Source organism: Bufo bufo, chromosome 1, assembly GCF_905171765.1.
Source record: "Bufo bufo chromosome 1, aBufBuf1.1, whole genome shotgun sequence".
In the NCBI taxonomy this organism is placed as follows: Eukaryota; Metazoa; Chordata; class Amphibia; order Anura; family Bufonidae; genus Bufo; species Bufo bufo.
In genome coordinates, this window is record NC_053389.1 from 772,481,830 (window position 1) to 772,508,835 (window position 27,006).

Here is a 27,006-nt window from a genome sequence, read left to right on the forward strand (position 1 = left end):
TCAGGAGCAGCTCCCATGTCCACCACTGTACCGACCTCTGTTCCTGTGAGTGGTATTCCCAGTGCCGTCTTTAAGTTCAGATGCCTTGCCTACCTCCAGATCTGGGACGCTTGCTGAGAGTGTCGAGGAGCGGGCAAACTTTTCTAGCCGCGCAGCCACTTCTGACTTCAAGCCATACTTGAGGACGTGGTGGATGTTGCTCCAGAAAAGTGCCAAGAAGCTTAAAAAGTCACAAATTATGGCACACATATGTCATGCACCATAATCGGTGACTTTTTTACATCAATATAGTGGCATAAGAAAATTAGTAAATGTCCTCAATTGTGTCTGTGTGATCAAAAACCAGGGTGCATGACTTGCAGAAACGCAGATCATCCTTGGCATCACTGTTCTGATTGGTGGGAGAGTTAAGACCTCCGTGATCAGTATTGATGGCCTACAATAGCGCTCAGCAACCTTTGGCCAGGAACGCAGCTATAGCGTAGCTATGTCCTATTCTTGTCCATGTTGCAGACAAGGACAGGCATTGTTACAATGGATCCACACAAAAAAAAAAAAAAATGGATGCAATACAGATGTCACACAGACGTTATCTCTATTTTTTGTTGATCCGTGTTTTGCGGACCATAAACTACATACATTTGTGTGCATGAGCCCTTAGGGTAAGGGCTCATGCACATGACTGTATGTATTTTGTGGTCCGCAAAAACTGGATCCGCAAAAAATATGGATGATGTCCGTGTGCATTCCGTATTTTGTAGAACGGAACAGCCTCTAATAGAACAGTCCTATCCTTGTCCGTAATACGGACAATAATAGGACATGTTCTGCTCATTTAAATTAATCTGAATGTTAGTACAACGTTAAAATGAAAATTCCAATAGGCTTTCTTTTTCATTTCACCTTTGGCAAGGAAAATGCCTGCAAGAGATGAAATTGAAATCTCAATCTACCATTTTCAGCTTCTACATGGTGTTTTCATTTGATTTACGATTTTGACATGAAAAACCCACTAAAGGGAGAGGAGAATTAATTGACAAAGTGGAAATTTAAAATGAAGAAGGCTATTTATTTTTACATTTATTTTTGACACTTATTAGGCTTCGATCACATCACCGTTCAGCCTTCCGTTTAGGAGCAGGAGAACGGAAAGGACGGCGAAGGCACATAACTGAGCCGAACGGAGCCTAAGGACCCCATAGACTATAATGGGGTCCGTTATGTTTCCGCTCAGAAGATGATTTTGGAGCGGAGACAAAAGTTATGCATGCAGGACTTTTGTCTCCGCTTCAAAATCATCTTCTGAGCGGAAACATAACGGACCCCATTATAGTCTATGGGGTCCTAAGGGCTCCGTTTGGCTCAGTTATGTGCCTTCTCCTAAACGGAGCAGGAGAACGGAAAGGCTGAACGGTGATATGAACGAAGCCTTACCCACACTGGACTTGGAATAGGAAATTCAAATGGAGAAATTGAATTTTCTTTTTAATTTTGGCATGCATTTTGCAGACACTAGATGAAATTAAAATGTTAAAACATTATTTTAATTATAATTTTAGTTTTTTTCAATTTCATTTTAATTTTGGCAGGTTTTACCTCCCATAGAGGATAGGCCATCAAAATGAAAGTCTTGGAAGACCCCTTTATAGGGGCATTCCAGTAATTTTGATGTATTCCTTATCCATTGGATAACTGTTAGATTAGTGAAGGTCTGCTGCCACTCAATTCATCTCTATGGGACTGCCGAAGGAAAATATGAAGTCCTGTAATAGAGATTTCTGAAAATCAAACAAATAATGCAGTTATTTTTTGAAAATCTCTGAAAAATTCTGATAATGCTGTGATAGGTAAATACAGCCTGGGGTAATGTCTACCCCTGGCCTTGACCTATGGACAAGAAACAGTATTCTATAATATATTGCAGGCTTTTACCCCAAGAACGTGTGCCCCGCTTCACCTCAAACTATTCACCTCATCATAAGTCCATATAACATACCTCTAAATATAAATACCACCGTAACATGACCAGTAATTACCACTATACACCAGACAGGTAAAACAGGTCTAGGGAAATACCAATGCGATTACACACAGGTGATGTCTTTATGTTTCGACACTCTCCCCCCATTGTCTATTTGACCTAGACTCACAGAAATACTTCTTTCACGCCCATGTAGAGTTTGCCGAATCTTTGACTTGCTTTTATACCACACCCCACCCAAGACGGCCACACATTAACCCCATGACAGCCACAATGTCCCATATGCCATGCTCAACGAGTAGAGATGAGCGAATCGAAGTTGACAAAGTGGAATTCGATCTGAATTTCAGGAAAAATTTAATTTGCACCGAATCCGAATTTCCTCACGCTTCCTGGTGTCCTTAGAAAGCTCTTTGGTCTTGGCCATGGTGGAGAGGTTGGAGTGTGATTGATTGTGTGGACAGGTGTCTTTTATACAGGTAACGAGTTCAAACAGGTGCAATTAATACAGGTAATGAGTGCAGAGTAGGAGGGCTTCTTAAAGGTTTTCTGTCACCAGATTTAACCCTATTAAGCTAGCTGACATTAGCTATGTGCTAATGTCAGCTAAACCTAACTAGCCTATTCCTACTTTTATCTATGCCCCCATTACGCCAGAAATGAAACTTGTATAATATGCTAATTAGCCTCTAGGAGCAGGGGGGGGGGGGCGTTGTTCCTGCTCCGAGGCTCCGTTCTCCCACCTTTGTCGCCTCCCTCCAAGTCCTGATTGACAGGGCCAGGCAGCGCTCGCATCTGTCTGTTCAGCATTCAGCGCAGGCTCGGTGAGGGAAAGACGCTCGCAGGCTGCCAGCTTCCTCACCGCGCCAGCGCCGTTCAGTCGCAAGGTTTCACCAGAGCACAGGGCTGGCAGACAGATGCGAGCGCTGCTTGGCCCTGTCAATCAGGACTTGGAGGGAGGCGACAAAGGTGGGAGAACGGAGCCTCTAGGAGCAGGAACAATGCCCCCCCTGCTCCGCGTGCAGCATCCATTATTGTTTGTTTGGTGCTCTTTTCCCCACGCTTCACTCCTGGCTTATGTCCAGCAGAGAAACGTGTCGAGCAGGACGCGAGTTAGGGAATCAGTTTATCTGTAACCAACCTCAAAAGAGGGTATAGGGATTGTTAAGCAGGTGGTACCTCTTTGTATAGCACACCTCAAAGCCGGGACCCCCGTGAGCCGTATGTTAGGCTCAGGGGATTACTGAATGCTAATAGCAGTGGTGCTAAATGTCAATAAGGTGCACCTGACATCCCCACCCTCAAACAAATAGAGGGCAGTGTCTCTATATATATCACTGAGCTATAGCGCTATAACTGTAAGCTGCACAGTATCCATAGCTGGGTGAAAGTCCCCATCTAGATATATACACTTTTGGCAGCTACTGTAGCCACATTTTAATTAGTAATTAGGGATGAGCGAACCCGAACTGTATAGTTCGGGTTCGTACCGAATTTTGGGGTGTTCGTGACACGGACCCGAACCCGAACATTTTCGTAAAAGTCCGGGTTCGGTGTTCGGCGCTTTCTTGGCGCTTTTTGAAAGGCTGCAAAGCAGCCAATCAACAAGCGTCATACTACTTGCCCCAAGAGGCCATCACAGTCATGCTTACTATTGGCATGGCTGTGATTGGCCAGTGCAGCATGTGACCCAGCCTCTATTTAAGCTGGAGTCACGTAGCGCCGCACGTCACTCTGCTCTGATCAGTGTAGGGATAGGATGCAGCTGCTGCTGTTAGGGCGAGATTAGGCAGGGATTTACTCTTCCAAAACACTTAATGAAGTGATCGATCTACAGCTGTGAATCATTCAACCTCTTCTATTTAAATGCTCACTGTTTTTAGGCTGCCCAGAGCGTTTTTCTGTCACTTTTTTCTGGGGTGATCGGCGGCCATTTTGTGTCTTGTGGTGCGCCAGCACAAGCTGCCACCAAACACATTTAACCATCAATAGTGTGTTTTTTTTTTTTGCTATATCCTACATCAGGTGCTTGGCTGTGCTTGCTATTTTATTGAGGGGTGAAATACAATTGCCAAAATAGCAGTACCCTAAATCTGGTGTTTCAGCGGTGGCTAGCCAATTGTAATACTGTCTGCTGTCTGGCAAAGGATATATTTTTGTTCTGGGTTGAAATACAATTCCCAACTTAGCAATTCCCTAAATCAGAGGTTTCTGCTGTATCAGGCCAAGTTTAAATCTATCCATAAAAGGGTATATTAGATTGAAGGTGCTGATAGGGTCATCCTCAATAACTTCACACGCTACCGTGCATTTCCAAGTTTAATTCTGTCCGTAAAAGGGATACCTGTCATCCAGGGCCTAAATACTAGGCCTACAATTTATATTCAGCTAAATCTGTTGTTACTGCTGTGCCTGTATTAGTGTAATACGGTACCTAAATAGATAGCCAGATAGTGTTAGGTGCCTGTAAAAAAAGGCCTGAATTTGAATTCAATACATTGGGCCAAATAATTTTTTTCTTATTGTGGTGAACGGTAACAATAAAGAAAACATCTAGTAAGGGACGCGGACGCGGACATGGTCGTGGTGGTGTTAGTGGACCCTCTGGTGCTGGGAGAGGACGTGGCCGTTCTGCCACAGCCACACGTCCTAGTGAACCAACTACCTCAGGTCCCAGTAGCCGCCAGAATTCACAGCGATATTTGGTGGGGCCCAATGCCGTTCTAAGGATGGTAAGGCCTGAGCAGGTACAGGCATTAGTCAATTGGGTGGCCGACAGTGGATCCAGCACGTTCACATTATCTCTCACCCAGTCTTCTGCAGAAAGCGCACAGATGGCGCCTGAAAACCAAGCCCATCAGTCTGTCACATCACCCCCATGCATATCAGGGAAACTGTCTGAGCCTTAAGTTATGCAGCAGTCTCTTATGCTGTTTGAAGACTCTGCTGGCAGGGTTTCCCAAGGGCATCACCCTAGCCCTTCCCCAGCGGTGGAAGACATAGAATGCACTGACGCACAACCACTTATGTTTCCTGATGATGAGGACATGGGAATACCACCTCAGCACGTCTCTGATGATGACGAAACACAGGTGCCAACTGCTGCGTCTTTCTGCAGTGTGCAGACTGAACAGGAGGTCAGGGAGGAAGACTGGGTGGAAGACGATGCAGGGGACGATGAGGTCCTAGACCCCACATGGAATGAAGGTCGTGCCACTGACTTTCAGAGTTCGGAGGAAGAGGCAGTGGTGAGACCGAGCCAACAGCGCAGCAAAAGAGGGAGCAGTGGGCAAAAGCAGAACACCCGCCGCCAAGAGAGTCCGTCTGCTACTGGCCACCGCCATCTGGGACCGAGCACCCCAAAGGCAGCTTCAAGGAGTTCCCTGGCGTGGCAGTTCTTCAAACAATGTGCTGACGACAAGACCCAAGTGGTTTGCACGCTGTGCCATCAGAGCCTGAAGCGAGGCATTAACGTTCGGAACCTTAGCACAACCTGCATGACCAGGCACCTGCATGCAAAGCATGAACTGCAGTGGAGTAAACACCTTAAAAACAAGGAACTCACTCAGGCTCCCCCTGCTACCTCTTCTGCTGCTGCCGCCTCGGCCTCTTCCTCCGCCTCTGGAGGAACGTTGGCACCTGCCGCCCAGCAAACAGAGGATGTACCACCAACACCACCACCTCCGTCACCAAGCATCTCAACCATGTCACACGGCAGCGTTCAGCTCTCCATCTCACAAACATTTGAGAGAAAGCGGAAATTCCCACCTAGCCACCCTCGATCCCTGGCCCTGAATGCCAGCATTTCTAAACTACTGGCCTATAAAATGGTGTCATTCAGGCTGGTGGACACAGACAGCTTCAAACAGCTCATGTCGCTTGCTGTCCCACAGTATGTTGTTCCCAGCCGCCACTACTTCTCCAAGAGAGCCATGCCTTCCCTGCACAACCAAGTATCCGATAAAATCAAGTGTGCACTGCGCAACGCCATCTGTGGCAAGGTCCACCTAACCACAGATACGTGGACCAGTAAGCACGGCCAGGGACGCTATATCTCCCTAACTGCACACTGGGTAAATGTAGTGGCGGCTGGGCCCCAGGCGGAGAGCTGTTTGGCGCACGTCCTTCCGCCGCCAAGGATCGCAGGGCAACATTCTTTGCCTCCTCCTCCTACTCGACTTCCTCCTCCTCTTCTTCCACCTGCTCATCCAGTCAGCCACACACCTTCACCACCAACTTCAGCACAGCCCGGGGTAAACGTCAGCAGGCCATTCTGAAACTCATATGTTTGGGGGACAGGCCCCACACCGCACAGGAGTTGTGGCGGGGTATAGAACAACAGACCGACGAGTGGTTGCTGCCGGTGAGCCTCAAGCCCGGCCTGGTGGTGTGCGATAATGGGCGAAATCTCGTTGCAGCTCTGGGACTAGCCGGTTTGACGCACATCCCTTGCCTGGCGCATGTGCTGAATTTGGTGGTGCAGAAGTTCATTCACAACTACCCCGACATGTCAGAGCTGCTGCATAAAGTGCGGGCCGTCTGTGCACGCTTCTGGCGTTCACATCCTGCCGCTGCTCGCCTGTCTGCGCTACAGCGTAACTTCGGCCTTCCCGCTCACCGCCTCATATGCGACGTGCCCACCAGGTGGAACTCCACCTTGCACATGCTGGACAGACTGTGCGAGCAGCAGCAGGCCATAGTGGAGTTTCAGCTGCAGCACGCACGGGTCAGTCGCACTGCGGAACAGCACCACTTCACCACCAATGACTGGGCCTCCATGCGAGACCTGTGTGCCCTGTTGCGCTGTTTCGAGTACTCCACCAACATGGCCAGTGGCGATGACGCCGTTATCAGCGTTACAATACCACTTCTATGTCTCCTTGAGAAAACACTTAGGGCGATGATGGAAGAGGAGGTGGCCCAGGAGGAGGAAGAGGAGGAAGAGGGGTCATTTTTAGCACTTTCAGGCCAGTCTCTTCGGAGTGACTCAGAGGGAGGTTTTTTGCAACAGCAGAGGCCAGGTACAAATGTGGCCAGACAGGGCCCACTACTGGAGGATGACGAGGATGAGGAGGAGGATGAGGATGAAGCATGTTCACAGCGGGGTGGCACCCAACGCAGCTCGGGCCCATCACTGGTGCGTGGCTGGGGGGAAAACGCAGGACGATGACGATACGCCTCCCACAGAGGACAGCTTGTCCTTACCTCTGGGCAGCCTGGCACACATGAGCGACTACATGCTGCAGTGCCTGCGCAACGACAGCAGAGTTGCCCACATTTTAATGTGTGCGGACTACTGGGTTGCCACCCTGCTGGATCCCCGGTACAAAGACAATGTGCCCACCTTACATCCTGCGCTGGAGCGTGATGGAAGATGCACGAGTACAAGCGCACATTGGTAGACGCGCTACTGAGAGCATTCCCAAATGTCACAGGGGAACAAGTGGAAGCCCAAGGAGAAGGCAGAGGAGGAGCAAGAGGTCGCCAACGCAGCTGTGTCACGGCCAGCTCCTCTGAGGGCAGGGTTAAATATCTGACAATGGCCTGTTCCAATGGTGGGTGACGTGAAGCCTGATTCTCTGCTATGACATGAAGCCTGATTCTCTGCTATGGGACCTCTCTCCTCTGTCTGGGTGCCGGGGCCTAAAAATATCTGACAATGGCCTGTTCCAGTGGTGGGTGACATGAAGCCTGATTCTCTGCTATGGGACCTCTCTCCTCTGTCTGGGTGCCGGGGCCTAAAAATATCTGACAGTGGCCTGTTCCAGTGTTGGGTGACATGAAGCATGATTCTCTGCTATGACATGAAGCCTGATTCTCTACTATGGGACCTCTCTCCTCTGTCTGGGTGCCGGGGCCTAAAAATATCTGACAGTGGGCTGTTCCAGTGTTGGATGACATGAAGCATGATTCTCTGCTATGACATGAAGCCTGATTCTCTGCTATGGGACCTCTCTCCTCTGTCTGGGTGCCGGAGCCTAAAAATATCTGACAATGGCCTGTTCCAGTGGTGGGTGACATGAAGCCTGATTCTCTGCTATGACATGAAGCCTGATTCTCTGCTATGGAACCTCTCTCCTCTGTCTGGGTGCCGGGGCCTAAAAATATCTGACAGTGGCCTGTTCCAGTGTTGGGTGACATGAAGCCTGATTCTCTGCTATGGGACCTCTCTCCTCTGTCTGGGTGCCGGGGCCTAAAAATATCTGACAGTGGCCTGTTCCAGTGTTGGGTGACATGAAGCATGATTCTCTGCTATGACATGAAGCCTGATTCTCTACTATGGGACCTCTCTCCTCTGTCTGGGTGCCAGGGCCTAAAAATATCTGACAGTGGCCTGTTCCAGTGGTGGGTGACATGAAGCCTGATTCTCTGCTATGACATGAAGCCTGATTCTCTGCTATGACATGAAGCCTGATTCTCTGCTATGCAACCTCTCTCCTCTGTCTGGGTGCCGGGACCTAAAAATATCTGACAGTGGCCTGTTCCAGTGTTGGGTGACATGAAGCATGATTCTCTGCTATGACATGAAGCCTGATTCTCTGCTATAGGACCTCTCTCCTCTGTCTGGGTGCCGGGGCCTAAAAATATCTGACAGTGGCCTGTTCCAGTGTTGGGTGACATGAAGCCTGATTCTCTGCTATGACATGAAGCCTGATTCTCTGCTATGGGACCTCTCTCCTCTGTCTGGGTGCCGGGGCCTAAAAATATCTGACAGTGGCCTGTTCCAGCGGTGGGTGACATGAAGCCTGATTCTCTGCTATGACATGAAGCCTGATTCTCTGCTATGACATGAAGCCTGATTCTCTGCTATGGGACCTCTCTCCTCTGTCTGGGTGCCGGGGCCTAAATATCTGACAATGGCCTGTTCCAATGGTGGGTGACGTGAAGCCTGATTCTCTGCTATGACATGAAGCCTGATTCTCTGCTATGGGACCTCTCTCCTCTGTCTGGGTGTCGGGGCCTAAAAATATCTGACAGTGGCCTGTTCCAGTGGTGGGTGACATGAAGCCTGATTCTCTGCTATAGGACCTCTCTCCTCTGTCTGGGTGCCGGGGCCTAAAAATATCTGACAGTGGCCTGTTCCAGTGTTGGGTGACATGAAGCCTGATTCTCTGCTATGACATGAAGCCTGATTCTCTGCTATGGGACCTCTCTCCTCTGTCTGGGTGCCGGGGCCTAAAAATATCTGACAGTGGCCTGTTCCAGCGGTGGGTGACATGAAGCCTGATTCTCTGCTATGACATGAAGCCTGATTCTCTGCTATGACATGAAGCCTGATTCTCTGCTATGGGACCTCTCTCCTCTGTCTGGGTGCCGGGGCCTAAATATCTGACAATGGCCTGTTCCAATGGTGGGTGACGTGAAGCCTGATTCTCTGCTATGACATGAAGCCTGATTCTCTGCTATGGGACCTCTCTCCTCTGTCTGGGTGTCGGGGCCTAAAAATATCTGACAGTGGCCTGTTCCAGTGGTGGGTGACATGAAGCCTGATTCTCTGCTATGACATGAAGCCTGATTCTCTGCTATGACATGAAGCCTGATTCTCTGCTATGGGACCTCTCTCTTCTGTCTGGGTGCCGGGGCCTAAATATCTGACAGTGGCCTGTTCCAGTGGTGGGTGACATGAAGCCTGATTCTCTGCTATGACATGAAGCCTGAGTCTCTGCTATGACATGAAGCCTGATTCTCTGCTATGGGACCTCTCTTCTCTGTCTGGGTGCCGGGGCCTAAATATCTGACAATGGCCTGTTCCAATGGTGGGTGACGTGAAGCCTGATTCTCTGCTATGACATGAAGCCTGATTCTCTGCAATGGGACCTCTCTCTTCTGTCTGGGTGCCGGGGCCTAAATATCTGACAATGGCCTGTTCCAATGGTGGGTGACGTGTAGCCTGATTCTCTGCTATTACATGAAGCCTGATTCTCTGCTATGGGACCTCTCTCCTCTGTCTGGGTGCCGGGGCCTAAAAATATCTGACAGTGGCCTGTTCCAGTGTTGGGTGACATGAAGCCTGATTCTCTGCTATGACATGAAGCCTGATTCTCTGCTATGGGACCTCTCTCCTCTGTCTGGGTGCCGGGGCCTAAAAATATCTGACAATGGCCAGTTCCAGTGGTGGGTGACATGAAGCCTGATTCTCTGCTATGACATGAAGCCTGATTCTCTGCTATGACATGAAGCCTGATTCTCTGCTATGGGACCTCTCTCTTCTGTCTGCGTGCCGGGGCCTAAATATCTGACAGTGGCCTGTTCCAGTGGTGGGTGACATGAAGCCTGATTCTCTGCTATGACATGAAGCCTGATTCTCTGCTATGACATGAAGCCTGATTCTCTGCTATGGGACCTCTCTCCTCTGTCTGGGTGCCGGGGCCTAAATATCTGACAATGGCCTGTTCCAATGGTGGGTGACGTGAAGCCTGATTCTCTGCTATGACATGAAGCCTGATTCTCTGCTATGGGACCTCTCTCCTCTGTCTGGGTGTCGGGGCCTAAAAATATCTGACAGTGGCCTGTTCCAGTGGTGGGTGACATGAAGCCTGATTCTCTGCTATGACATGAAGCCTGATTCTCTGCTATGGGACCTCTCTCTTCTGTTTGGGTGCCGGGGCCTAAATATCTGACAGTGGCCTGTTCCAATGGTGGGTGACGTGAAGCCTGATTCTCTGCTATGACATGAAGCCTGATTCTCTGCTATGGGACCTCTCTCCTCTGTCTGGGTGCCGGGGCCTAAAAATATCTGACAGTGGCCTGTTCCAGTGTTGGGTGACATGAAGCCTGATTCTCTGCTATGGGACCTCTCTCCTCTGTCTGGGTGCCGGGGCCTAAAAATATCTGACAATGGCCTGTTCCAGTGGTGGGTGACATGAAGCCTGATTCTCTGCTACGACATGAAGCCTGATTCTCTGCTATGGGACCTCTCTCCTCTGTCTGGGTGCCGGGGCCTAAAAATATCTGACAGTGGCCTGTTCCAGTGTTGGGTGACATGAAGCATGATTCTCTGCTATGACATGAAGCCTGATTCTCTACTATGAGACCTCTCTCCTCTGTCTGGGTGCCGGGGCCTAAAAATATCTGACAGTGGCCTGTTCCAGTGTTGGGTGACATGAAGCATGATTCTCTGCTATGACATGAAGCCTGATTCTCTGCTATGGGACCTCTCTCCTCTGTCTGGGTGCCGGGGCCTAACAATATATGACAGTGGCCTGTTCCAGTGTTGGGTGACATGAAGCATGATTCTCTGCTATGACATGAAGCCTGATTCACTGCTATGGGACCTCTCTCCTCTGTCTGGGTGCCGGGGCCTAAAAATATCTGACAGTGGCCTGTTCCAGTGGTGGGTGACATGAAGCCTGATTCTCTGCTATGACATGAAGCCTGATTCTCTGCTATGACATGAAGCCTGATTCTCTGCTATGGGACCTCTCTCTTCTGTCTGGGTGCCGGGGCCTAAATATCTGACAGTGGCCTGTTCCAGTGGTGTGTGACATGAAGCCTGATTCTCTGCTATGGGACCTCTCTCCAATTGATATTGGTTAATTTTTATTTATTTTATTTTTATTTCGATTCATTTCCATATCCACATTTGTTTGCAGGGGATTTACCTACATTTTGCTGCCTTTTGCAGCCCTCTAGCCCTTTCCTGGGCTGTTTTACAGCCTTTTTAGTGCCGAAAAGTTTGGGTCCCCATTGACTTCAATGGGGTTCGGGGCGAAGTTCGGGTCGAGTTCGGATTCCGAACCCGAACATTTCTGGGAAGTTCCGAACATCCGAACTTCTCGAACCTGAACATCCAGGTGTTCGCTCAACTCTATTAGTAATAGTTAAAAATAATAAAAAAAATAACTCACCTCATTCACTTGACCACGCAGCCGGCATCCTTTTCTTTCTTCTGCGCGATCAAGTGGATGAGAGGAGTTTTTTTAAATAATTTTTAACCCCTCAGGGGAGGGAGGATGAAGGGGCCCGCACACCTACCTGAACAGAGAGAAAGCAGGGCCCGGGACGGAAGACAAGTGGGCCGCCTCAATGCCCGATATAACTATAATACAGATGTAGGGGGTGGGGCCTGCCATGTGCTCCGGGACCCCCCCTGCCATGGGCCCTATAGCAGCTGCGTGGTCTGCCTATATGGGCGGTATGCCACTGGGTTGATAGATTTCCTTCTGTATTGTTTGCTTGATTCTAGCTAGTCCTCCAACTGCTAGACCCCCAGACGAAGGTACGCCGAAATGCGCGTTGGGGTTGGCGCCATCCTGGAGGAGACACAGTATGGGTAATTGTCCGATGTCCTTTATTGATCTATGTAATACATTGATGTACTATCATATGGACTCACATCCATTGTATGTTTCCTCCAGTGATGTCGCTTTTTATCTCCTGCACCAAAATCTTTTTAATCATGTTTGTTAATATTTGTGATTTTTTGTAATAAAGTATAGATTTAATATAAGCGGTCTGGCATTTTCTGTGTAGGTTTACATGTTACGGTGGCATGCCATAGGCTTATGCCAATTACTTGTATAAGTAATCATCCCCTGGTTGGGGTATATATCGGATATTTTGCAGCAGACAGGGTCTAATACTAACTCATATTTACTGTTTTCCTTCTTTACTGTTCATCCCCATCTAAACATGTGCTTCATGGACAATGCTACTAAGTGTGTGTCCTGTGCAATGTATGCGTGCCTTGAAGAGCCATTCGAGGGTAAATACATTTGCACTAGATGCAATCATGTTGCATATTTTGAAGCCCAGATCTTGGATCTAAATAAGCAGCTTGAAATACTTAGGGACATTACAGACCTGGAGAGAGGCTTAGACCTCACTGTGCAGGCGCTGACTGGGGTCAGTGAAATGGAGGTGGGAGGAGGAGGGCAAGATCAGGACTATCAGGACTATCTGGTCAGCAGTTGGGTTAATGTAGGAAGAAGGGGTAGAGGGAAAAGTGCCAGGGAGGCTAGTCCTGAGCTGGAACGCCTTAGTAAATAAGCCTGTTTGGCTGATATTAGGGATGAAAGCCCAGGGCCAGCAATACTGCAACAGGACGTTTCTCCTAGCCACCAGGAGGATGACCGGTGCAGGAAGGATGGGAAAAGGAGTGCAGAAAAGGTTAAACAGATGCTGGTGGTAGGGGACTCTAATATTAGGAGGACAGACAGGGTCATCTGTCGCCGAGACCGTGAATGCCGAGCAGTGTGTTGTCTTCCGGGTGCTCGGGTTCAGCATATTGTGGATCGGATTGACAGATCGCTGGGTGGGGCTGGGGAAGAGCCGGCAGTCACCAATGACAAAGTCAGGGGGAGATGGAAGGTCCTTAAATATGATTTTAGGGAACTAGGAGAGAAGCTCAAGTCCAGGACCTCCAAGGTAGTGTTTTCAGAAATACTACCAGTGCCACGAGCGTCACCAGAGAGACAACGGGAGCTCAGGGAGTTAAATAAGTGGCTCAAAAGCTGGTGCAGGAAGGAAAGGTTTGGGTTCATGGAAAAAATGGTTAGATGGCTAGAGGAGCTTTTAAACTAGGATCTGGGGGGTAGGTGTCATACTAATAAGGGGGTAGATAGTGTAGATAGAAAGTGGGATATAGGAGGGGACAGTGTGCAGCCTGGGGTTAGTGAGGAAAGTAGGGAGAAGACTGGGCATAACAATACACTTATGAAAAATAGAACTGCTGGTAACAAGAACCTGTTACATACAAACATCAACCAAGGTAACCGAAAAATCCCAGATATTTACTTTACAGGTAAAAGTAATTTCAAATGTATTTTCACAAATGCCAGAAGTCTACAGTAGCTAGCAAAATGGGAGAGCTGGAGGCTATGATACTAGAAGAACACATAGATATAGTGGGTCATGCTGAGACATGGTTAAATTCTTTGCATAACTGGGCTGTAAATATTGCAAGTTTTACACTATTTAGGAAAGACAGGGTCAATAGAAAAGGCAGTGGCGTTTGCCTGTATATGAGGAGTGATCTGAGCACAAGTGTAAAAGAGGCAATTGTGGGCGAGGATGGTGAAGATGTGGAAACCTTATGGGTAGAAGTACAAAGGGATATAAAAACACTGAAAAAATAATACTTGGTGTAATCTATAGACCCTCTAACATCACAGAGGAGATAGAAGCTCAACTGTATAACCAAATAGAGCGGGCTGACAAGGGGTGGTACAGTGGTCATAATGGGAGATTTTAACTTCCCAGACATTGACTGGGGTCATGGTTCTGCCTCAACCGCAAAGGGGAGAAGATTCCTCAACTTGCTGCAGGACCACTTTATGGGCCAGTTTGTAGAAGCTTCCACTAGAGGCGATGCTCTGTTGGATCTGGTAATTTCTAATGATGCAGAGCTTGTTGGAAATGGTACTCTTCGAGAAACACTAGGTAATAGTGACCGCAATATAATTATATGCCCCCTAAACTATAAGAAGCAAACTCTGTCAGGCAGAGCAAAGACACTGAATTTTAAAAACTCCAATTTCCCTGGGTTGAGGGCAGCATTTCAGGGCATAGACTGGTTGCAGCTACAGTCACATAATAATACTGAGGATAAATGGGAGAGCTTTGAATCCACATTGAGTAATTGCACTGAAAAATGTATTCCTTTAGGTAACAAGTATAAACGGCTAAAATTAAACCCCCCATGGCTTACAGCTACTGTAAAAAGGGCAATAAAATACAAAAAAGGGCATTTAAAAAATACAAATCTGAGGGGTCAGCTGTAGCGTTTGAAGATTACAAAGGGCTTAAAATCTGTAAAAAGGAGATAAAATTAGCAAAAATACAAAACGAACAGCAGGTGGCAAAAGAGAGCAAAACAAATCCCAAAAAATTCTTGAAATATATAAATGCTAAGCAGGTAGGTCCTCTAAATAGTGGTAAAGGGAGGGTAGTCACTGAAGATAAGGAAAAGGCAGAGTTATTAAATGGGTTTTTAGTTATGTGTACACAAAAGAAGAGAAAGGAGCTGATATCTGTGGTGCTGGGGCTTTTAGTACATCCAGTAATATACTTAATTGGCTAACTGTAGATAGGGTCCAAGGTAAGGTAAATGTGAACAAGGCTCCGGGTCCAGATGGATAACACCCAAGAGTGCTTAAAGAGCTCAGTTCAGTCATTGCTGTGCCCCTGTTTAGAATTTTTAAAGATTCTCTAGGGACTGTTACAGTGCCAAGTGATTGGCACAAGGCAAATGTGGTGCCCCTGTTCAAAAAAGGATCTAGGTCTTCCACAGGTAATTATAGACCTATAGAATTGACTTTATTTAGTCTTGAGAAGAGACGTCTAAGGGGGGGACATGATTAACCTATACAAATATATACACTCACCTAAAGAATTATTAGGAACACCATACTAATATGGTGTTGGACCCCCTTTTGCCTTCAGAACTGCCTTAATTATACGTGGCATTGATTCCACAAGGTGCTGATAGCATTCTTTAGAAATGTTGGCCCATATTGATAGGATAGCATCTTGCAGTTGATGGAGATTTGAGGGATGCACATCCAGGGCACGAAGCTCCCGTTCCACCACATCCCAAAGATGTTCTATTGGGTTGAGATCTGGTGACTGTGGGGGTCATTTTAGTACAGTGAACTCATTGACATGTTCAAGAAACCAATTTGAAATGATTCAAGCTTTGTGACATGGTGCATTATCCTGCTGGAAGTAGCCATCAGAGGATGGATACATGTTCTCATTCTGTTTACGCCAATTTCGGACTCTACCATTTGAATGTCTCAACAGAAATCGAGACTCATCAGACCAGGCAACATTTTTCCAGTCTTCAACAGTCCAATTTTTGTGAGCTTGTGTAAATTGTAGCCTCTTTTTCCTATTTGTAGTGGAGATGAGTGGTACCCGGTGGGGTCTTCTGCTGTTGTAGCCCATCCGCCTCAAGGTTGTGCGTGTTGTGGCTTCACAAATGCTTTGCTGCATACCTCGGTTGTAACGAGTGGTTATTTCAGTCAACGTTGCTCTTCTATCAGCTTGAATCAGTCGGCCCATTCTCCTCTGACCTCTAGCATCAACAAGGCATTTTTGCCCACAGGACTGCCGCATACCGGATGTTTTTCCCTTTTCACACCATTCTTTGTAAACCCTAGAAATGGTTGTGCGTGAAAATCCCAGTAACTGAGCAGATTGTGAAATACTCAGACCGGCCCGTCTGGCACCAACAACCATGCCACGCTCAAAATTGCTTAAATCACCTTTGTTTCCCATTCTGACATTCAGTTTGGAGTTCAGGAGATTGTCTTGACCAGGACCACCCCCCTAAATGCATTGAAGCAACTGCCATGTGATTGGTTGATAATCGAATTAATGAGAAATAGAAAAGGGGTTTCTAAAAATTCTTTAGGTGAGTGTAAATGGGCCATACAAAAAATATAGTGAAAAACTGTTCCATGTAAAATGCCCTCAAAAGACAAGGGGGCACTGCCTCCGACTGGAGAAGAAAAAATTTAGTCTCCAGAAGCGTCAAAGCTTCTTTACTGTAAGAACTGTGAATCTGTGGAATAGACTTCCTCAGGACGTGGTCACAGCAGGAACAGTGGACAGTTATAAAAAAGATTTAGATGAATTCTTAAAAGAAAACAACATTAATGCTTATGAAAACGTGTAGAAATCTGAGTGTCACTTCCTTCTGGGATTCGCGTCCTCACCTATCCCTTGGTTGAACTTGATGGACTTATGTCTTTTTTCAACCGTATAAACTATGTAACTATGTGTGTAACTATGTAACAAACAGTTAAAATAGAAAGCTTCAGTTTCGATTCCTGATTCTGAGATCCCTGAGAGGAGGAGTTACAAGCGAGAATAAGAAACAGCAAGACAAGCAGCAGAACGGACAGCTCACTACTGACAAAGAACATGGAGAGGGACATCAGCCCAGAATTCACAGTTTTTTATGATTCTGTAAGAGGAAACGCAGCACAAAGAAGGTAAGAGGAGGCAACTGGTTGATTCTTCTACTAATATAGTAGACCTGGGCATTTTTTAAAGAATTTGGCCAACAGAGCAAACATAAAAAAAAAGTGTCCCCCAGGACTTAGAGAAGCAAATAGAGAAGGTGAATGCTTTTTTTTTTTTTTTATGAACCCCATGGGGGGGACGGGGACGTGTAAAGGCTGCACTAATGAGCACTCCACAATGAAATCGCTCATTAGTAGCAGTCCGCACTGTAAAATAACGGCAATTAACATTGCCGGTGGAAAAAAATTACCGGCAGGGCCACTAAATTACCGGCCTTGCCGGTGAGATACCTGGCAACCCTAATGTGAACAAATGTCACATATGAATGGCGTCCTCTGCCCCTCACAAAGCAGGCTTACTGCAGAGGGACCTGTGTCTAGCTCAAAGTCTCCTTGTATGAACCAAATCTAAGAGGGTCAGGGACAGGGACCACACTGATTTGGTTTATGTCACATGCATTGTATTATATGACTTTTCTGTATTGCCCGACACGCTGAGCGCTTCAACTTTGAATTTTTTTATTTATTGGCACTCTGCCTGAAAAAGGTTGCTGACCCCTGTCCTAGAGGCTCATTTGCATATATTAAAGCATAATTTTTCTCAGCAATGTGGACACATATGGACATGGGACCAACACAGATGTCTTCAGCTGTCCAGTGCACATGTAACAGGTCAGCCGGTGTCATGGGTACAGATCTTCTGACAGATGCCCTTTAACACAACTTGTAGATTGTAAGCTCTTGTGGAAAAGGTCCTCTCCCTCTTTGTACCAGTCTGTTAATAGTTTCTTGTTTATAGTATTTTTATATTATGTATGTGCAGGTTTTTTTTTCTGGCGGAACGCACCGGAACGGCGTTCCGCCACCTTTTGACATCGCAGCCTGCCATGCTCCAGCATCGCAGGCTGTGATGTATCAGCGGGGAGGGACTTGGAGGAGGAGCTGGGGGCCGGTGCGTTCACTGTGCTCCGGCCCCGCTGCTCCAGTACAGTTATAAAATGTGTAACTGACTGACGTCACGTGCCTGCGCCGCCTGCTTCATTCATAAAGTAGGCCGGGCAGGCACGTGACGTCAGTGAGTCACGCTGCCGCTCGTCTGCCCGGCCGGCCTGCATTACGATATAACTGTAGCCCTGTGAGTAGGATATACGTATTGAATGTTATACTACAGAGGGGGCAGCATGAATCATTATTAATTGAATTACACATTTTATAACTGTACTGAAGCGGCAATGGGGGGTCTGTGGATGACACTGTTAAGGGGTGGGGGGGTCTGTGGATGGCATTGTTATAGGATGGGGGGGGTCTGTGGATGACACTGTTAAGGGGTGGGGGGGGGGGTCTGTGGATAAGATAAGATAAGATAAGATGCCTTTATTGTCACTGTACAATACAATGTACAATACAATGAAATGTTGTTTGGAGCAATCCTAGATGCCATGGACAGAGGAACAGGAACTAACATTTAAACTAAAGCATTACACTAGAAAAAAACAAAACATTGCACTAGAAGGCATTACTATTCACAGTTCACAGCATATATATATATATAGCAAGTGCTTGTGAGTATATATACACTGATTCAGACACCACTGCAGACAAGAGATCATCATGGGGTCATGAATGCAGCAGTCACTCTCAGTCTGTGGTAGTTTCTATCCTTAGAAGGGGCAATAATCTCCGAGCATTTAAGAGACTGATTGCTTTGGGGTAAAAGCTGTTCTTCAGCCTAGTGGTGCGGGCATGTAGGGCTCTAAGACGCCTACCAGAGGGTAGGGGAGTGAAAAGGCTGTGGCCGGGGTGAGTTGGATCCCCGCAGATAATTTTTGCCCTGTTGCTGCAGCGAGCAGTGAAGATGTCCTCCAGTGATGGTAACTGAGTACCAGTGATTCTGCCAGCCATTCTGATGATGCGCTTGAGGGTCTTCTTGTCCTCAGAAGAGCAGCCGGAGGACCACACTGTAATGCAGTATGTGATAACAGATTCTATGCTGCACCTGTAAAAATTGACTAGCAGCTGTTTTGGGAGTTGTGCTTTCTTCAGACTCCTCAGAAAATAAAAGCCTTCTGAAAGCCTTTTTTGGTAATTTCTGTTGTGTTTTTTATCCATGATAGGTCCTGACTAATATGAACTCCCAAGAATCTGAAACTTTGAATTATCTCCACGTTTCCACCATTAATGCTAATGGGATGGCACTGTTATGGGGTGGGGGGGTCTGTGGATGGCACTGTTATGGGGTAGGGTCTGTGGATGGCACTGTTATGGGGTGGGGGGTCTGTGGATGGAACTGTTATGGGGTGGGGGGGTCTGTTAATGACACTGTTATAGGATGGGGGGGTCTGTGGATGGCACTGTTATAGGATGGGGTGGTCTGTGGATGGCACTGTTATGGGGTGGGGGGGGGGTCTGTGGATGGCACTGTTATAGGATGGGGGGGTCTGTGGATGGCACTGTTATGGGGTGGGGGGGGTCTGTGGATGGCACTGTTATGGGGTGGGGGAGTCTGTGGATGGCACTGTTATGGGGTGGGGGGGGTCTGTGGATGGCACTGTTATAGGATGGGGGATCTGTGGATGCCATCCACAGATCCCCCATAACAGTGCCATCCACAGATCCTCCACCCCATAACAGTGCCATCCCCAGATCCCCCATTAACAGTGCCATCCCCAGATCCCCCATTAACAGTGCCATCCCCATCTGGGGGGTTTCTTTGCTGGGCTGGACTTTTATAGCCACCCAAATTCTACTTGCATCCCTGTTCTCTAAAGGGGCGGTTTTAGGGGGCGGTCCTAGGGGTGAGTAGGGGCGTGGCCAGGGGAGGGGGGGTTGAGTTCCACCACCTTTTCTCTGAGAAAAAAAGCCCTGTGTATGTGTACAGTGCAATGGAATTAATGGTACTTTCAAATAAATAACTATAATTTTCTGTAAAAAAACAAAAAACAAAAAACAAAAACAAAACAAAACAGCACATTTCAATGGGTGGCAAAGCAGACAGATGGTATCACCTCTCACAGAAGTCAAATCAGGAGAATCTCTGTGATTTTCCTAAAATGGGAGGCTGCACGTGTTACAAAGTGAAAGTAAGAAGCCAGGGAATGCGACATCACCCATAATGCAGTGCAGCCAGCCAATCTGCAGATAGCCAGCCCCTGTGATGTCACAGCCTGACAAAACCCCCATCCTGCGCGGTCTCAGTCATTTCACTGTGAGATGAGCAAAGGGAGAGACGTGGGAAGCGCTCATGTGCTAGAGACAGAGTTGCTGAAAATGATTAATAGAAGGATATTGGAGAGGGAGAGTGCAGGGAGATCGTAGGGAGACTGCAGGGACAGTGCAGGGAGACTTATTCTGCGTCAGTTTTATTTATTTATTCCTACATTTACTTTACATTAGCCATAAATGTAATTCAATACCAATGAGAGGGAATGCTTTATTATTCTACTGCCAGCGTGCCAACCAATACCATCCAGCCTGCACCCCTTAGGGGGACCAGGTCTTAATGATGATGATGAACCTCGTCTTTTGTTGGCTTTACTTCCAAATCATCCTTCAAAGTCTCCATGTCATAGAAAAGTCAGCAAGATGCAGAGAGAAGAGGAGCTGGATGCTCCTGATGACAATTCTCATTGATATTACAAACCGGATTCCAAAAAAGTTGGGACACTATACAAATCGTGAATAAAAACTGAATGCAATGATGTGGAGATGACAAATGTCAATATTTTATTTGTAATAGAACGTAGATGACAGATCAAACGTTTAATCCGAGTAAATGTATCATTTTAAAGGAAAAATACGTTGATTCAATATTTCACGGTGTCAACAAATCCCAAAAAAGTTGGGACAAGTAGCAATAAGAGGCTGGAAAAAGTAAATTTGAGCATAACGAAGAGCTGTAAGACCAATTAACACTAATTAGGTCAATTGGCAACATGATTGGGTATAAAAAGAGCTTCTCAGAGTGGCAGTGTCTCTCAGAAGCCAAGATGGGTAGAGGATCACCAATTCCCACAATGTTGCGCAGAAAGATAGTGGAGCAATATCAGAAAGGTGTTACCCAGCGAAAAATTGCAAAGACTTTGCATCTATCATCATCAACTGTGCATAACATCATCCGAAGATTCAGAGAATCTGGAACAATCTCTGTGCGTAAGGGTCAAGGCCGTAAAACCATACTGGATGCCCGTGATCTCCGGGCCCTTAAACGATACTGCACCACAAACAGGAATGCTACTGTAAAGGAAATCACAGAATGGGCTCAGGAATACTTCCAGAAACCATTGTCAGTGAACACAATCCACCGTGCCATCTGCTGTTGCCAGCTGAAACTCTACAGTGCAAAGAAGAAGCCATTTCTAAGCAAGATCCACAAGCTCAGGCGTTTTCACTGGGCAAGGGATCATTTAAAATGGAGTGTGGCAAAATGGAAGACTGTTCTGTGGTCAGACGAGTCACGATTCAAAGTTCTTTTGGGAAATCTGGGACGCCATGTCATCCGGACCAAAGAGGACAAGGACAACCCAAGTTGTTATCAACGCTCAGTTCAGAAGCCTGCATCTCTGATGGTATGGGGTTGCATGAGTGCGTGTGGCATGGGCAGCTTGCATGTCTGGAAAGGCACCATCAATGCAGAAAAATATATTCAGGTTCTAGAACAACATATGCTCCCATCCAGACGTCATCTCTTTCAGGGAAGACCCTGCATTTTTCAACAAGATAATGTCAGACCACATTCTCCATCAATCACAACATCATGGCTGCGTAGGAGAAGGATCCGGGTACTGAAATGGCCAGTCTGCAGTCCAGATCTTTCACCTATAGAGAACATTTGGCGCATCATAAAGAGGAAGGTGCAACAAAGAAGGCCCAAGACGATGGAACAGTTAGAGGCCTGTATTAGACAAGAATGGGAGAGCATTCCTATTTCTAAACTTGAGAAACTGGTCTCCTCGGTCCCCAGACGTCTGTTGAGTGTTGTAAGAAGAAGGGGAGATGCCACACAGTGGTGAAAATGGCCTTGTCCCAACTTTTTGGGGGATTTGTTGACACCCAGTGCCCTCTCACAGTAGTTACAGGAGGACTCCCCCGATGCCCTCTCACAGTAGTTACAGGAGGACTCCCCCAGTGCCCTCTCACAGTAGTTACAGGAGGACTCCCCCAGTGCCCTCTCACAGTAGTTACAGGAGGACTCCCCCAGTGCCCTCTCACAGTAGTTACAGGAGGACTCCCCCAGTGCCCTCTCACAGTAGTCACAGGAGGACTCCCCCAGTGCCCTCTCACAGTAGTTACAGGAGGACTCCCCCAGTGCCCTCTCACATTAGTCACAGGAGGGCTTACCCAGTGCCCTCTCACAGTAGTTACAGGAGGACTCCCCCGGTGCCCTCTCACAGTAGTTACAGGAGGACTCCCCCAGTGCCCTCTCACAGTAGTTACAGGAGGACTCCCCCAGTGCCCTCTTACAGTAGTTACAGGAGGACTCCCCCAGTGCCCTCTCACAGTAGTCACAGAAGGACTCCCCCAGTGCCCTCTCACAGTAGTTACAGGAGGACTCCCCCAGTGCCCTCTCACATTAGTCACAGGAGGGCTTACCCAGTGCCCTCTCACAGTAGTTACAGGAGGACTCCCCCGGTGCCCTCTCACAGTAGTTACAGGAGGACTCCCCCAGTGCCCTCTCACAGTAGTTACAGGAGGACTCCCCCAGTGCCCTCTCACAGTAGTTACAGGAGGACTCCCCCAGTGCCCTCTCACAGTAGTCACAGGAGGACTCCCCCAGTGCCCTCCCACAGTAGTTACAGGAGGGCTCACCCAGTGCCCTCTCACAGTAGTTACAGGAGGGCTCACCCAGTGCCCTCTCACAGTAGTTACAGGAGGACTCTCCCGGTGCCCTCTCACAGTAGTTACAGGAGGACTCCCCCAGTGCCCTCTCACAGTAGTTACAGGAGGACTCCCCCAGTGCCCTCTCACAGTAGTTACAGGAGGACTCCCCCAGTGCCCTCTCACAGTAGTCACAGGAGGACTCCCCCAGTGCCCTCTCACAGTAGTTACAGGAGGGCTCACCCAGTGCCCTCTCACAGTAGTTACAGGAGGACTCCCCCGGTGCCCTCTCACAGTAGTTACAGGAGGACTCCCCCAGTGCCCTCTCACAGTAGTTACAGGAGGACTTCCCTTATAGCATCTCCTCTCACAGTAGTTACAGGAGGACTCTGCCAGCCCACTCTCGCAGTAGTCATAGCAGGACTTCACTGCAGCCTGTTCCCACCTACAGTAGTCATAGTATGATGCCTCCATATCGTTTACCCTCACAGGCTAATCACAGTAGGACTCCTTCACAGATGTTACCCTCACACAGTAGTCACAGCAGGCCTCTCCCCGCAATGATCACAGCAGGACTCCCCCAGCCGCTTCACACAGTAGTGCCAGCAGGACACCTTCATAGCCTTTGTGACTGTCATATTTCAGCCATGACAACTTATGGGTCACAACACAACCCCATTCACTTTCAATAGTTGTTTCTGAACTATGGCTGTCCAGCATGTGATGCGCGCAAAGTCCCCGTGCAGAGTCCTGTGTCCCCCTCATTGCCCATCTATCAGGTATCTCCTTACTGTCAATTTGTTGTTTACTGTGAAAAAAGGATGGCAAAAGGGGCAGTGCATGTGAAATGGGCATTGAACAGAAGAACGCTGAAAGGGCAAAGAGAGGCAAATGTCCACTAAAGAGCTTTGGAATTCGGTGACTATTTGCACCTATAGTGCCCTTCTGTTCAGTGCCCCCTTTCTACCCAACTATAGACTCTTCCCGTCCCCCACTCCTCTTAGCAGGGGGCGACACTGAGCAGATGCAAGTTTTGTAAACAACCAATAATAGTAGAATTTGGTCAGTTCTTGGGTCTCCATTCCTTCTTTAAGACCTTCTAGATGAAGCACAGATATGATATAATTTTTGGGTTGGTTGCTCATCTGGTCATTGGCGCAAAGTAAGAGGATTGGGAGGAAGGGAAGTGACAACTGCTTTGAGCACATTTTTGACTCAGTAATGTGGTTGTCAAATTATAAAGCTAAGTTGAAAAGTGGAATTAAATATTGGAGATGAAAAGCCATATATTACTGTAAGGTTTTACTAAAGTAAAGTAAATGATTGTAATTAATCATATTCAATTCATATATTTCAACAGGAGGCTCAGCTCCATCTGCCCTCTGTGCAATAACGAGACAAGGGAGCCCATCACTATCTCCTGTGGACACATATTCTGCTGGACTTGCTACTCTGAAGATCGAGCTTCCATGGAGAAATATGGATATAGTTGTCCGGCATGTATCAACCAAAAACCTGATGAGGTCAGAGCTATTTTGGGCAGACATTGTAAATTAACCTTCATAATGTGACCGCCTCAATTTTATTTTAGATGAGTGATCCGCTCAAAGAAGAATGTAGTAACAGTGACACCTACAGGTCAAAGTCCGACCCCTTTAAGAGTATTGGAAAAGGGGTGTTATCAGCCAAACCGGAGTTTAAATCATGGTGCAGGGTACTGTAAAGGGAATGTATCACCTATATATTTTTCTACTAATTAAATCCAGATAGTGATACATATTCCCTTTCTCTAATCTGTTTTTATTTTCCAATTGTAATTTTTTTTTAACCCTTCCCTGACAGGGTAAGCCATTTATCCATTCACATAGTGGTATGAGGGATTGTTTTTTGCAGGATAAGTTGCACTTTTTAAATACAACCGCTTAATATTGCATATGATGTAGCGGGAAGCTGGGAAAAAAACTTTCCATGTGTGGTGGAACTGAAAAAAACAACAAATGCCATTCCCTAAATAGGAAAACCGACCTGTTTCCTTCCTTCTCCGGTTCAGTACAATTACAGTGATACCATTTATATAGTTATTCTTGTGTTTTAATTAGAGATTAGAGAATTTCTCAAAAATTCGATTTGGACTTAAAGGTTGATGTTAGTGCCAGGTATAAAGAACCGTGTAGAGGCCCAAGATCCTACTATAGCGTGAAAGAGCGCACTCCTTATACACTGTCGTCAGCTGATTTCACATAGATGTCTACAGAACCTGTTCTATTAAACGCTTATACAAGTAGAGCCCTCCGACAGAGTGGAGAGGGTGTCAGCAGTAAGTTTGTGTTGACGTCACTGATTATTTTGCCCTTCCTCTGGGCCATCAGAACAATAACCCCCAAAAAAACGGATCCTGTCTGTTGAGCATCCGCCTTCACTCGGTCAGCATTTGGTCAGTAGTCTATCAGTATTGCTAAAGCCCCAAAAAAAAAAACAGGAGTGGATCTAAAACAGAGATGACACGAGAATGATATATTTGCATGTCTTCTATGTTTTGTTCCCACTCCTGCTTTTGGCTACCAAATCATAATCCAATTCTGATGGGACAATACAGGCCTTACAGCTGCTACACAGACAGGATCCGTTGTGCGTCTCATTTTTCCTTCCTTCTGACAGATCAGAAGGGTCAAATAAATGATTATGTCAACCAGGCCAAAAAGGCAAAATAGTGGCCCAGTCATGGAGTGAGGAGGGTGGGAGAACAGCTTGAGAAGTCCACAGAGTGGCCCAATGACATATTGTTTAGGTAGAAGCAGCATGAGGAGACCATAGAGTGGCCCAGTGACATAGTGTTGAGGTGGCAGCAGCATGAGGAAGCCACAGAGTGGCCCAGTGACATAGTGGTGAGTTAGCAGCAGCATGAGGAGGCCACAGACTGTCAAGGTGACATAGTGTGGAGGTGGCAGCAGCAGCATGAGGCCACAGAGTGGCCCAGTGACATAGTGTTGATTTAGCAGCCGCATGAAAAGGCCACAGAGTTGCAAGGTGACATAGTGTGGAGGTTGCAGCAGCAGCAGCATAAGGAGGCCACAGACTGGCAAGGTGACATAGTGTGGAGGTGGCAGCAGCAGCAGCATGAGGAGGCCACAGAGTGGCACAATGACAGAGTATTGAGGTGGCAGTACCCACTGACGATGGTGGGTGTAAGAAGGAGCACTTGGCATCAGATGTGTGGCATCAGGCGGGTGGCAGCATCAGAATAGTAGCTGAGGCAGGTAGCCAGAAGAAACCGGTATCTTTTGTCAAGGTTTGGGTGAGGCAGCATGGATTATTTAATCTGATGCATCAGGCATTGGTGAGTGGAAATCCTGGCTGATCCACGCCTGATTCATCTTGACAAAGGTCAGTCTCTCCACATTTTAGGTGGACAGGCGAGTTCTCCTTGGTGTAACTATGGCCCCCACCGCACTAAACACCCACTCTGATGCCACACTACTGGCGGGGCAGGACATCTTTTCCAGGGCAAACTCGGCCAGTTTCGGACACAAATCCAGTTTGGCTGCCCAGTAGTCCAGTGGATCTTCAATGTGGGGTGGCAGGGTGCTGTCCAAGTATGCCACCACCTGCTGGTTCAGGTTCTGCTCCAGGTCTAGCTGCTGCTTCTGGTGAGTGGTTTCTTCATTAGGCGGGTTAAGAAAGCTGCTCATCATCGACTCTAGACTCAAGCTGCTGCTGATGGAGCTGGTACTGCTCCTACGCCACCACCACCACAGCAGTCATGGCAGTGGAACGAGAGCACAGCGCCCCCCCCCTTCCCGGACGATGGCGCAGATTGGCAGCGGCCAACTGACTACAAAGGATGTCTCTATAGTAGTTCAGTTTGTCCTCCCTCTCAGCGGGTGTAAAAAAAGGCCCCCATTTTGTACCGGTAGCGAGGGTCCAACTAAGTGGGGACCCAGAAGTCATCCCTCTGCCGAATGGTGACAATTCGGCTGTCACTACCCAAGCAAGTGAGCATGCAGCAGGCCATTTGCGTGAGTGACTCGGAGGGACTCCCTGTCTCCATCTCCACTGCATACTACCACGGTGTGACTGGGTCATCTGCCTCGTCTTCCTCATCTCCCTCTAGCTTCTCCAGCTGCTCCTGCTCCTCCTCTTCTATCACCTGTGTAAAAAAAACACCCATTTCACTACACATTGCTTGTGCACCAATGTCCTCCTCCAGTTCAGCCCCCACAGGGCTCATGTGGCCGTGAGATG

At 47.5% G+C, this 27,006-nt stretch overlaps 1 protein-coding gene across 4 annotated transcripts in view; it reads left to right on the plus strand.

The window, feature by feature from the left end:
- The window catches only part of LOC120986318 (RING finger protein 112-like), a 248,188-nt gene that overhangs the window by 150,260 nt on the left and 70,922 nt on the right, over window positions 1–27,006 (plus strand). For 3 of the 4 annotated variants that reach the window (XM_040414829.1, XM_040414833.1, XM_040414832.1), the window contains exons 1-2: window positions 16,805–16,920; window positions 24,125–24,287. The exons of the other annotated variant lie outside the window; for it this stretch is intronic. In XM_040414829.1, coding sequence (XP_040270763.1) covers window positions 16,850–16,920; window positions 24,125–24,287 — 234 coding nt within the window. In that variant the 5' untranslated portion in view covers window positions 16,805–16,849. Of the gene's footprint in view, window positions 1–16,804; window positions 16,921–24,124; window positions 24,288–27,006 lie in introns of those variants that run through there. 4 annotated transcript variants of the gene reach the window in all.